Source organism: Hipposideros armiger, unplaced genomic scaffold, assembly GCF_001890085.2.
Source record: "Hipposideros armiger isolate ML-2016 unplaced genomic scaffold, ASM189008v1 scaffold_291, whole genome shotgun sequence".
Lineage (NCBI taxonomy): Eukaryota > Metazoa > Chordata > Mammalia > Chiroptera > Hipposideridae > Hipposideros > Hipposideros armiger.
In genome coordinates this window covers 2732087-2745008 of record NW_017731641.1, presented here as the reverse complement: position 1 = coordinate 2745008, position 12922 = coordinate 2732087, and the positions used below count along the sequence as shown (strand labels likewise).

The window sequence follows — 12922 nt, the reverse complement described above, 5'->3', positions numbered from 1 at the left end:
AAGCCGGCAACTGATCTGCCTCGCCCGGGAAGAGCGCAATGATGGTGCCAACTTGGGCCAGTGAAGCAACGTCCTCCACAACTAGACTGAAGAATAAAAGGATAGCAACTTGTCTGTTTCCCTTCCCCCAATTCCCCAGCACTGTTCCAATCCCCCCAATTCCCCAATAAAAATCTTTTAAAAAGAAAAAAGATATAATGAAGAAGCCATATCAAAACTGGTAGGAAGAGCAGAGACGCGGAACTGGCTAACACGAAACCTCCGTGTGGTGGTTGAGAAACGGGAGGAATACCTCCACCACGGACAGTCTCCCCAGAGGGACAAGAGACCCCAACCCGACACCAGCCTTCCTAGCCCAGAGTACTGGTGCCGGGAAGAGGAGCCCCCACAACACTTGGCTGTGAAAAACATTAGGGATTCCAACCATCCAGGTGGGACAGAGGTGGCGGGAAACCCAGGCATCCTCTTAAAGGGCCTGCGCACAGACTCTTTCCCTCCCAAGCACTTACCTTGGGCTCCAGCGGAAGGACAGTAACTTGGGGGCTGTCAAAGACTTACAGGGGGGCAGACTGAGTCATGTGGGTTTGCGACGACAGCTGGAGGATAGTTGGCATTCTCCCTGTGAGAGGTCCTCTTCCTGTGCAGCCGGCAAGCTGGCACCATCTTTTCTGTGTTGAGCTCTCCCCCTATGCTTTCAACCAAATCTGAATCTGATTGGTCTGGTGAGCTCTAAAGCTCCTCCCTCCTGACTCACTGAGACCCCACTTCACCCAACTCCCCCAACACCAGAAGCACTTACTCCAAGAACAGTCAGCCCCACTCAAATTGCACTCTTTCTTGGAAAACTATCAGAGTTTGACAGGCTCTAAGCAGGGGATGACTAGCCTCAGTGTGCTCTGATACTTTTGCTAAATAGCTTCAGGTTTAGCACTGGCAACAAACCAGAATTTGCATTAACCTGGTGACCACAACTCTTCTCACTCACTCTGAGACCATGTCTCACCAAACCTTCACACTGCACGAGGTTTTATCAGTGGCTGGCCCTTAAGAGAGTAGGCCTCAAGATGTTCTGATATTTTGCAGAGCTACCCCAGGCCCAGTACTGGTGGCAGACATCCTCAGTTCACAGCATGGCCTCTCCCACATACCTCCAGGGTTAGCACAGGCAGTGAACAATCGCGGATCACTTTGTAGCTCTTACCACATACTCCCTGGACAGTCACATGCAGTTGGAGACCTGGGCCTGAACCAGAGCCTCTCCCAAGAGGCCCCAGAACCAACATACTTGGAGGTTGGCTTCAGACCACAGCAGAGCCCTGCTTAATTAGACCCACAAGCAGCACACCCAAAGGGCGGTCTCAACAGACACCAAAGCCTGCTGGGGAGAATCACACTTAGAGGGGTAAACCACCAACACAGCAGCCTGTAAGCTGTGGATTTGGCCAAACCTCACAGCCAATTAACCTGAGAGTCAATCTTACCCATTGACATGTCAATAGCAACCAAGAGAACACACACAAACCACACAAAGGACACTCCTAGAACACCCAGTGCAGGTGACTAGGGAGATTGTGCCACTGGGCCCCACCGGGAACCTACTACATAAGACCACCTGGCCAAGACTGGGGGACATAGCAGATATACCTAATACATAGAAACAAACAGAGACACAGCCAAAATGAGGAAACAAAGAAATACATCCCAAATGAAAGAATAGGAGAAACCCCCCCCCGCAAAAAAAAGAACTAAATGTAATAGAGGCAAGCAACCTACCAGAGACAGAGTTCAAAACAAAGGTTATAAGGATGTTCAAGGAGCTTAGTGAGAACTTCAACAAAGAGATAGCAATCACTGAAAAAGGACATAGAAACCATAAAAAAAGAACTAGTCAGAAGTGAAATGAAGAATGCACTAGAAGGAATCACCAGCAGACTAGATGAAGCAGAGAAGTGAATTACTGATTTAGAAGACAAGGTAGCATAAAACACCCAATCAGAACAACAAAAAGAAAAAAAAATCCAAAAATAAAAATGAGGGTAGTTTAAGAGACCTCTGAGACAACATGAAGCATAACAACATTTGCATCATAGGGGAACCAGAAGAAGAAAAAAGAAAGCATGGGATTGAAAACCTATTTGAAGAAATAATGACTGAAAACTTTCCTAACCTGGCAAAAGAAATAGACATACAAGTCGAGGAAGCACAGAGAATCCCAAACAAGATGAACCCAAACAGGCTAACATCAAGAGACATTAAATTAGAATGGCAAAGGTTAAAGACAAAGAGAGAATCCTAAAAGCAGCAAAAGAAAGGCAACTAGTAACTTATAAGGACGCTCCCATAAGATTGTCAGCTGATTTCTCAACAGAAACTTTGTAGGCCAGAAGGGATTGGCACAAAATATTCAACATGATGAAAAGTAAGGACCTACTGCAAAGATTACTCTATCCAGCAAAGATATCATTTAGAATCAAAGGACAGGCAAAGAGCTTCCCAGACAAGAAAAAGCTAAAGGCGTTCATTACCACCAAACCAGTATTACAAGGAATATTAGAGAGACTTCTTTAAGATGGAAAAAGAAAAAAAAAGGATCAAAACTATGAATAATAAAATGGCAAAAGCTACATATCTATCAACAATTACTTTCACTGCAAATCAATTAAACACTCCACTCAAAAGACATAGGGGGGCTGAATGGATAAGAAAACAAGACATAAACTGGCTACAAGAGACTCACTTCAGATGGAAAGACACACACAGAGTGTAAAGGGATGAAAAAGATATTTCATGAAAATGGAAGTGAGAAAAAAACACCAAAAAAAAAAGCTGGGTAGCAACACTCATACTAGAAAAAACAAACTTTAAAACAAAGGCTATAACAAGAGACAAAGAAGGACCCAGTAATCCTACTTTAGGACACTTATCTGAAGAAACCCAAACGCTACTTCAAGGGGATGTGTGCATCCATATGTTCATTGCAGCAATGTTTACAACGGTCAAGATGTGGAGGCAGCCTGGGTGTCTGTCAATGGAAGAATGGAAAGAAGAGGTGATACATATATACAATGGAATATTGCTTGCACGTGGAAGAGAATGAGTTCTTGCCATCAGCAGAGGCATGGATGGACCTGGAGAGCACTGTGCAGAGTGGAGTGCAAGACAGAGAAAGACAGATGTAATGTGATTTTGCTTATATTTAGAATCTAAAGAACAAATTAAACAAACAAAACAGAAACAAACTCATAGATACAGAGAACATATTAATGGCTGCCAGATGGGAGGGAGGTTGGGATTGGATGAGAAAGGGGAAGGGATTGAAAAGTACAGATTAGTTCTTATACAGTAATCATGGGAATGTATAGTACATCATGAGGGATATAGTCAATAATATTGTAATAACTATGTACAAGTATGGTGGCATATTGGCACTAGATTTGTTGGGGTGATAGATGGGAGGGAGTTGGGGGACAGGGTGTAAAAGATGAAAGGAGTAAGGAGTACAAACTGATAGTTAGAAAATAGTCATGGGGATGTAAAGTAAAACATAGGGAATATAGTAAATAATATGGTAATAACCATGTATAGTGCCAAGTGGGTACTAGATTAGTCAGGGGATCATTTTTTAAATTACACAAATGTCTAACTACTATGCTGTACACATGAAATTAATATAAAATAATATTGAATGTCAACTGTAACTGAAAAATTAAAAAGGGGAAGGAAATGTGAAGTGGAATAAGAGGTTCAAATGTCCAGGTATAAAATAAATAAGTCATGGAGTTGTAATGGGGAATATATTCTATAATATTGTGATAGCATGGTACAGTGTCAGATGGTTGCTGGACTTATCATGGTGATCACTTCTTTAGGTATTTAAACGTTGAATAACTATGGTGTACACCTGAAACTAATATAATGTTTCCTGTTAGCTATATTTTAATTAAAGTCTTAAGAAAACAAAATAGAGGAAAAAAACAAGAACAAAATAAACAAACAAAACAGAAAAAACCTCATAGATATAGAGAACAAACAGGTGATTGGCAGATGGGAGGAGGGCTGGGGGACTGGGTAGAAATGGTAAAGGTATTAAATAGTATAAATTGGTAGTTACAAAGAAGTCATGGAGATGTAAAGTACAGCATAGGGAATATAGTCAATTATATTACAATAACTCTGTATGATGTCAGATGGGTATTAGGCTTATTGGGGGGGTTCACTTTGTGACTTATTTAAATGTCTAGTCTATGCTGCACTCCTAAAACTAATATAAAATTGAATGTCAACTGTAACTGAAAAATTAAAAATGTAAGTCCCACATAAATCAGTGAGAAATGATAAAAAAAATATGTTGAGCAGAGACTCCTGACACAAAAAAATGCCTACATGTGATTCCATTTACATAAACCCAAAAACAAGCAATAAAATGGTTGATTCTCATAAAGATGATGTAGAGCAAAAGGAGCCCAACACAAGAGTATATGCATATGATTCCATTTCTGTAAAGTGTAATGAGGAAAAACTAATCTATGCTATTCAAAGTTAGGAATATGATTACCCTTTGGGAAATGATAGTTATTACAAAGGAGCACAAAGGTGGCTTCTGGGCATTAGTCAAGTTCTATGTCCTGATCAGATGCAAGTTGATTGAACTGTACACTTATGATATGTGTGTATGAACAGATGTGTCTTATACTTCAATAAAAACATAAACTATCTTTAAAAAGCAAAAGAAAATACATGCATGCAAACCAATAATAAGCATTTAGCAAAAACACACATAATGAAAAGATACAGAAATGGGAGTGTGGCAGGGCTAAAGAAAAATGAAATAAAGAATCCCTTCTCCTGCTCCCAGGCCTGGGTCACTCCAGTTAGCACACACAGGGCACCTCTGAATCAGAGTTGGCCTCTAGCCTGGGGATGGGGAGGATGGGGAGAGAGGCATGCCCAGCCCAAACATTTGGGGGCCCAGGAAAAACAGTTCAAATAAAGGCCCACATACCATATATCAAAAAAATTAAACATTATAAATAAAATACGTTCTATCTGCCTACCTTGACATATTTAGACACACACACACACACACACACACCCCTTTATAATGATCAGGAATGCCAGGTTTGAATTTAGAATCCTCAGACTCCCCAGGGCCCTTTTTCCCAACCCAGCTAAGTCTCACATTGCAAGAAGCTTCACAGTCGCATGTGTGGGCATCCCAGGGCTTCTAAATTCCATCCAAACCCCCACAACGAGCATTCCTTAGTCCCACGGGTGTGCACACCAGCAGTCAGATCTGCCCATGGGAGGGTGTACCAGAGAAACAGGCCTGCACAAGCCTTGGAAGCAGGCTGTGGCCATCTTGGCAGGGAATTACAGTGTCCCGGGCCCCAGAAGAGTGGTCTAGAGCAGGCACATAGGCTCTGAATGGGCACATCCCCTGGACCCCATAGACTCCTTGCCTGTAGGAAGGCCAAAGCCAAAGGGGACGAGTGTGAAGGCCAAGGTCAGGGCCTCTCTTGCCAAGTCTCAGGGCAGATGCCCTATGCCCCAGTATTTACTTTCCCACTGACCCAACCCCACCAAATGGGAATACGAGTTGTAATTTGCCCTACACTTTAGCTTACAGAATACCTTCACATATAATACTCTTAATTCTCACCGTCTTGTAAGATTAATACCATTTGATAGATGAGAATACTGAGCCCAAAGTGACTTCTTGAAGTCACACAATAAAGAAAAAAAAATGACCACTGCTAGGCCTCCAGTGGAAGATTTTTCCCTCCAAATTGCAAAGGTCATGTTCTTTCCACTACTCAACACTGCCATCTGTCCCTCAGCTTTCTAAAGAACTGATGGGGCTAAAAAAAAAAGTCGTAAATATATGAAAATTGTAAATATGGTTGAAGCATTTTAGAAAAATACCAGAGGCAGGGAAGAAATTTAACACCAAATACAGAGTCCTTTCTGGGAAAGAGACTGGGCCAAATTCATCACTGGAACAAAGAATAGTTTGTAGGAGTAGAAATCCTAGCTGAGTTTTGGGGGCCTCATCCCCACCCCAAACCACAAAATGAGAGCCTTCAATGCAATTAAGCAATCTCCACCCAAATTCCACACCAATTACATGAGGGGCCTGGCTTCACAGCACGCCTTCTCTCCACCGCCCCACCAAAAATACTTTATTAATGAGAGAGCAGCATAAAGCCACAGGCCTCCATCTGCTCAGGGGCAATCCGGAGAGAGAAGGCTGGCACCAGCTCCAAGTTAATGCCCGACCCTCCTCCAGCAAGGACCCATTAAGCTATGCCTCCCTCTAATTACCAGGTGTCTGGCTCAGGGCCTGGCCAGTTATTTAGAGAACCAGCGCCTGCTCTTAGCACAGATCTCTATGAGCCTGGGGCTTCAGGCACTCTGCTCAAAGCCAGCTGCCTGAAGTTGCCATCTCCTCACTCTGCTATTCCAGGACCCCTCCTGCTGCCTCTGCACCACAAAGCACGGCAGCATCATGTCGCTGGCACACACAGCTGCAGAGTACATGCTGTCAGATGCCCTGCTGCCTGATCGCAGGGGCCCCCGCCTCAAAGGACTGCAGCTGGAACTTCCCCTGGACCGCATGATCAAGTTCGTAGCTGTGGGCTCCCCCTTGCTGCTGATGTCCCTGGCATTTGCCCAAGAGTTCTCCTCCGGTAAGTGGCTCCCAAGACTCAGTGTATAGGGGAGACTCCACTTTGTTTCACTCTTTATATGGGCTCCAAAGCGAGGCAGCTCCCACATTATCCAGGTATCATGACTGGCCTGGGTATTACCCAAAGGCAGACTGTGCATGAGTTTTGGACACCAGCAAAGCAGAGGCACCAAGAAATTTGAAAGTTATTTCCAAAATGTTGCATTAAAACTTTAGTTTAAATTTCAGTATTCATGTATTTTATGCCGTTGCAATAATTAAACTTTTATTTTGATTTTATGTGGATGAGAGATTGGAGCCCCGTAATATTTTTGGATCTAGGATCTCTAAAGGTCTTGGTCATCCATGGTTTAGATAAGTCTCTTATCTTTTTGGAGCTTTCTTCCTACTCTCTACGTCCAGGGTTACTGACTTAAGAACATAGGTTAAGTGGCTGACAGAGCCTGGCACATCATAGGTGCTGAATAAACCCATTCCTTCCTCTCAAAACACAAACATTAACAAACACATGTATGTTGTGTTCTCGGTGCTGGGTTAACTCCGCAAACCTGTCACCTCTATTAAAGAGAAGGTGGATTTCTCAAGAATTGAGATTTCTGGCTTTCTTTTCTGGCTGTGTGATTAGCTTACCACATTTCCCAAGGAAGTATGTCAACCTCTCACTGCCTCTCCATTTACCCACAAGATGGGGAGCACTAGTTCCCCATCTTTCTAGAGAATGATGGGAAAACCCAAAACCAGGGACTCTCCTTCCAAGCCTACTTTCCTTCTAGCACCACTCACCCACCTTTTCTCTTGATTTGGACTCAGAAGTCCAGTAAAACAATCCTCTAAATTTTAGAACCTAGAAGATATCAGCTCTCTCAGAAAGGTGATGTCACCACCAAACTGCACGCTTCCTGGTGCAAAACTGCAAGAGTGCAGGGACCCTCCTCACCACCCACACACACTCCCACCCCCCCATCCATTGCTGCCTGCCTGTCTAGGGGCCTAGGGGGAGCTCAGAGAGAAAAGAACTGCAGGACATCAAAGGCAAATCAGTACATGGGCAGGCCTGGGCCAAAGCCTGGAGTGCTGTCTCATTGTGCCCTTCCTACGGTGACACAGCCTTGCCAAACCCAGAATCTGGGGCATGGGAAGAAAATGCCTACCAGGTACAGAAATTAGCAGAGTTGTGGAGGGGACCCCAAAAAGCTCTTAACTGAATGTCCCCTGGATTCCCATTCCTCACTCCAACTCAGGGCTGCCTCAAAGCTGTATTCCTATTCCAGGGTCTCCCATCAGCTGCTTCTCTCCCAGTAACTTCAGCGTTCGGCAGGCTGCCTATGTGGACAGTTCCTGTTGGGACTCGCTGGTTCACCATGAACAGGATGAGCCTGGCCAGTACAAGCTGAAATCCCTCTGGCCTCACAAGGTAAAGTGGGCCGGGACTCTATCAGGCTGGCTTCATGGCTGAGTGGAGAGGGACTGAGCTGCATCATGTTCTCTCTTGCCTCTTCGGCACCCTCCTCTTTCACATGTTGGTCGCTGACTTTCATGTTTCAGGCATTCTTCAAATGTCTAATAATCTTTGGTTTCCCACGTTTATCTGATTGTCAGCTCTGTGCTGATAGATGAGGCTTGTTGACCAGCAGCCTTCAGTTTAAGGAAATCTTTTGGGCCATTTTATGGGGAAAACCTCAAATATCAGTATCTGTAATCCTGTCTCTTGGGCTGGTCAGTTTTCCCAAGTATGATTTGATCATGAATTTGTGTAGACAGGGCAGGCTGCAGTTGGTATCAAGTTCAACTGCCAACCCTCTGGGAACTCAGTTGTGGGTCTCAGCATTCAGTATTCATTCAACTTAGCCCCATTCTCAGTATAGTCTCCCTGCCCTCAATGGACCCAAGTGCAGAATCTCTCTGGTTTAATGTTTGAGGAGTAAACCACAGCCTTCTGCCAGGGGAGGGACAGGGTAGTCGCTTGAGTGCATCATGTTACAGAAAGGATCTGCAGGGCTGTTTTTTAATATTCCTGTTGTTTCAGCCCCACCTGCAGCATGTTTCACATGTACTTGGTATCTCTAATTCCTGAATCTTTCTGGTCCTGTGGCACAAAATAGCTTGATTGCCCCTGTCTCGACCCCCTGTCCACAGACAGGCTGTATCTTCTGTCACGAAACTGCTTTCCAGTTTTCAACATTGTGTTGCTCTTGTCTCCTCTCCTTACAGGATTCCATCTTTTTTATCTTTATTCTCATTCCAGTGGGGTTTTATGAGGGAGCAGAAGTCATGCATATGTCCTTCACAACATTCAATCAGAAGTCACCCATAATATTTTGCAGTTATGACAATCTACAAGGCCTCAAAACACCACAGTTCTAGAACCCAGACAAAACCAGAGGCTTAATGCGGAGTTAATGAGGTCTCTGTCACTGTATAAGCAGGATCTGGAAGGCAACAAGTTCAAGATATTGCAGAGGGAATTCGTGTCAGAAGAGTCAAATCTCTAAGGACAAAGAGTTTATTTTCAAGAAGTCATTTTATAAACATGCGTGAAAAGGTTCTAGTTTTCTTTTGTGGCCTAGTATACCTTTCCAACCTCGCTCTTTAGTTTAGAAACTGTCTCACACACACACCACTTTCTCCTCTACCTACGAGTAGATGCAACCAAATGTGTGTCCTCCCTCTTTTTCTTCGAACATACAAAGCACCTCTGATTCAGAGAAGCTGTAGTCAAGTAGTCGATGAAGGAATAAGCTCCAACGCCAGACTGCCGAGTTCCAAGTCCCACTGACTCACCTATTAGACGTGAAACCCTGTAGGTTACCTAATATGTTCACACGTCAGCTTCTCTGTCTGTAAAATAGAGATACTAACAGGGTACCTACCTGATAGCAGCCTTGTGAAGATCAAATTAAAACGATGCATGTTAAGCACCTAACACAAATGTAGCTTTGAAAAGCCTTTACATGTAGTTTTCACTGGGACAGAATAGTGGCCCCAACCCCGTTAGGAAACATAAGGAAAAGCCCCTTATCTCAGGCAGCACGTGAGAGGAGGCTGGAAAGGGAATGGGATTTGACCTCTTTTTCTAGAGGGTCTAAGTAAAAGTCAGCAATGTTGGGGATGCTGGCTGGACTTTGAAAGCTAATGGGCTTTGCAGGTCTGGTAATGAGAACCTGGAGCAATCAGACGAAGACAAATGGAAGACTGAGAATAAAGGCGCTGTCCCCTGGGATGCCACGACCACTGTTGGCCGTGACTTCTGGTTAGCAACCCAGGCTAACATGCATGGGCAATGGGGAGAACTCTCGCTCTCTCTCCCCACTGGCCCCTTCTCCTTATCCCCCTTGCCCCCTCACTTCCTCTCCCTCTCTCTGCCTCTTGCCTCTCCTTCCTGGGGCCCTAAGCAGACCTGGATCAGTAAAGTGGAGGTGGCGAGCATGGAGATGCACAATTCCTTCTCTCCTGGGCCCACTATGTTCAGCCTGCTCAGTGGAGAGCCATAGGTCCCCGGCCGTTGGTAGCTCATTGCCCTTCTGAAGCAGGAGCCCCACTCAGAGCTCTCTCCACAAGGTCCCAGCACCCTGGCCTCCCTCCTCAGCTCACTCTCACCCTACAGGCCCTCCCCTACTCCCTGCTGGCCCTGGCCCTGGTCATGTACCTGCCGGTTCTGCTGTGGCAGTATGCAGCTGTGCCGGCCCTCAGCTCTGATCTGCTGTTCATCATCAGCGAACTGGACAAATCCTACAACCGCTCCATCCGCCTGGTCCAGCACATGGTAAAGATCCGGCAGAAGAGCTCGGACCCCCATGTTTTCTGGGATGAGCTGGAGAAGTGAGTTGTCCCTTCCACTCCTTTCTGAAGGACTCCATCAAGAATTAAAGTGATATCCATGCAGAGTAATCTTTATCCTCTATACCATCTTTCTCAAGAGTGCAAAGTAATTAACATCCTATCATTAACTTTCTAGCATTTCTGCACAGGGAGAAGAGAAAGGACTCTACCCCTAGTTTACAGATGAACACAGAGTCACAAAGGGATGAATCTCTTTAACATACTTTCATATACCACTCCCCTTTCAGAAACCTTGAATAGCTCCTTTCATGTCTACAGAAAAATATCCACATTCTCCCAAATATTTTTCGAAGGCCTTCTGCACACTTCACCAACAACTTTTTCAAATTTCTAACTACCACGTGACAGAAATTTTTCACTATAGCTAGGTGGTCTCCTCTTCTCCTGAACAAGTCATTCATCCATTTCGGCATTCATCCATCACTTATGAGTACCAGGCACTGTTCTGTTTTAGATACGTACGTGTCTGTGTGTGCTGGGGGGCAGAGGTGGGGAAGAGACAAAGCTACACCTATCAACCCATGTGGGGCTTATATTCTACTGAGGAAAAACAGACAACAAATAATCATTAACACATAAGTAGATTATATGGTAGAAGATAAGTGGTATGAAAATAATAATAAATCAGGATAAGGGTGGAGGTGGTCAGGAAAGCTGGAAGGTTGTGTATTGGTAGTTTTAAATAGGGTGGCCAGGGTGGATAGTTGAACCAAGAGGATAGTTGAGCTAATATTTACCACCTTATTCTGTCTTGTTTGCACACATACTCTTTCTGAACCCCATCTACCTTCTGAAGGCAAACTCGAAGATTATATTCTCCATGAAGGTTTCTGAACACTCCAGCCCACACTGTTATCATCACTCTCCTAACTTATAACTACCATGGTTTGTAGTCATCATTTTGACAACCAAGAGCTATTTTTACGTTTGCATATCTTATCTGCCCCTTCCCCACAAGCCAGACTGTAAGCTTCTTCAGAGCAGAGACTGGCTTGCACATACTGAACACCACAGCTCCCAACAAATACTTGTTAACAAATTTATTTTTATAATAGTGAATGAATTGACCTGAAAATCACAGAGTATACAGATGAACCAGAATGTGTGTATTTAGACCCCCAGTCCAGAGCTACTTTAACAAGCCTTACTGCTTCCTAAGGATCCTACTTCAGCTTACAGGTTTAGTCTGCCCTGCTGGGCAGAAATCCAGTGTGACCATTTATTACTCATTGATCATTCACTGGGCTTACTGCATTGCACTCACTGCTTGGAGAATTAAGGTATACTTACACACCTCCTTTTGGGAAGAGGGATGGTTATGGTCAGAGATGGCAGATTTTCATGTGAGTTGAGAATCCCATGTTGGATACACAGATTGTTACTGTCCCACATGGCTCTCTCAGGATATGATTCTAAATGTCCCTCTTCACCTTGTCTCCTTTCTCCCCCTACCCAGGGCTCGGAAAGAACGATACTTTGAATTCCCCTTGCTGGAGCGGTACCTGGCATGTAAGCAGCGCTCACACTCACTAGTGGCCACCTACCTCCTGAGGAACTCCCTCTTGCTCCTCTTTACCTCAGCCACCTACCTGTACCTTGGCCACTTCCACCTGAATGTCTTCTTCCAAAAAGAATTCAGTTGTTCTGTCAAGACAGGGCTGCTAAGCAATGAGATCCACATCCCCGACCTCATCACATGCAGGCTGACCTCCCTGTCTGTTTTCCAGATTGTTAGTCTCTCCAGTGTAGCGATATACACCCTGCTGGTTCCAGTGATCATCTACAACCTCACACGGCTCTGTCGGTGGGACAAAGGACTTCTGTCCATCTACGAGATGCTCCCAGCGTTTGACCTCCTCAGCAGGAAGATGCTGGGGTGCCCCATCAATGACCTCAATGTGATCCTTCTTTTCCTCCGAGCCAACATCTCTGAGCTCATCTCTTTTAGCTGGTTGAGTGTCTTATGTGTGTTGAAGGACACTACCACCCAGAAGCACAACATTGACACTGTGGTTGATTTCATGACTTTACTGGCTGGCTTAGAACCCTCAAAACCTAAACACCTCACTCACCGGGTGTGTGATGAAAGCCCATAGTTAAGAAATCCTGGAACAAGAAATTTTATAGAAATAAAAATCTCTCTCCTTCCTCACAAACCTCAAGGGCTAATATACAAAAATGTCCATTTTAGAATTGCTAAGCTTGGATTTAGCTGACTCACACATCCTGTATCATGTTATCCAAAGGGTGAGAAGAGATACTTGACAAATGGAAATAAATCTGAAAGTTGGATCTGAAGAGTCAAAGAACTAAAAAATTAGGTCTACAGCATATGAAGAGAGAAGAAAAACCTACAACTAAAATAAAGTCTAGATTTTCTACAAGGAAAGAAGGTTC

At 44.4% G+C, this 12922-nt stretch overlaps 1 protein-coding gene across 1 annotated transcript; it reads left to right on the top strand.

Annotated features, from left to right (window-relative positions):
• The first annotated feature begins 6505 nt into the window (after positions 1 to 6505).
• On the top strand, positions 6506 to 12621 carry PANX3 (pannexin 3). Its single transcript, XM_019658872.1, has 4 exons — positions 6506 to 6686; positions 7957 to 8099; positions 10290 to 10504; positions 11982 to 12621. The coding sequence occupies exons 1-4, from the start codon at positions 6506 to 6508 to the stop codon at positions 12619 to 12621; spliced, it is 1179 nt and encodes a 392-aa protein (XP_019514417.1).
• Positions 12622 to 12922: the final 301 nt, after the last annotated feature.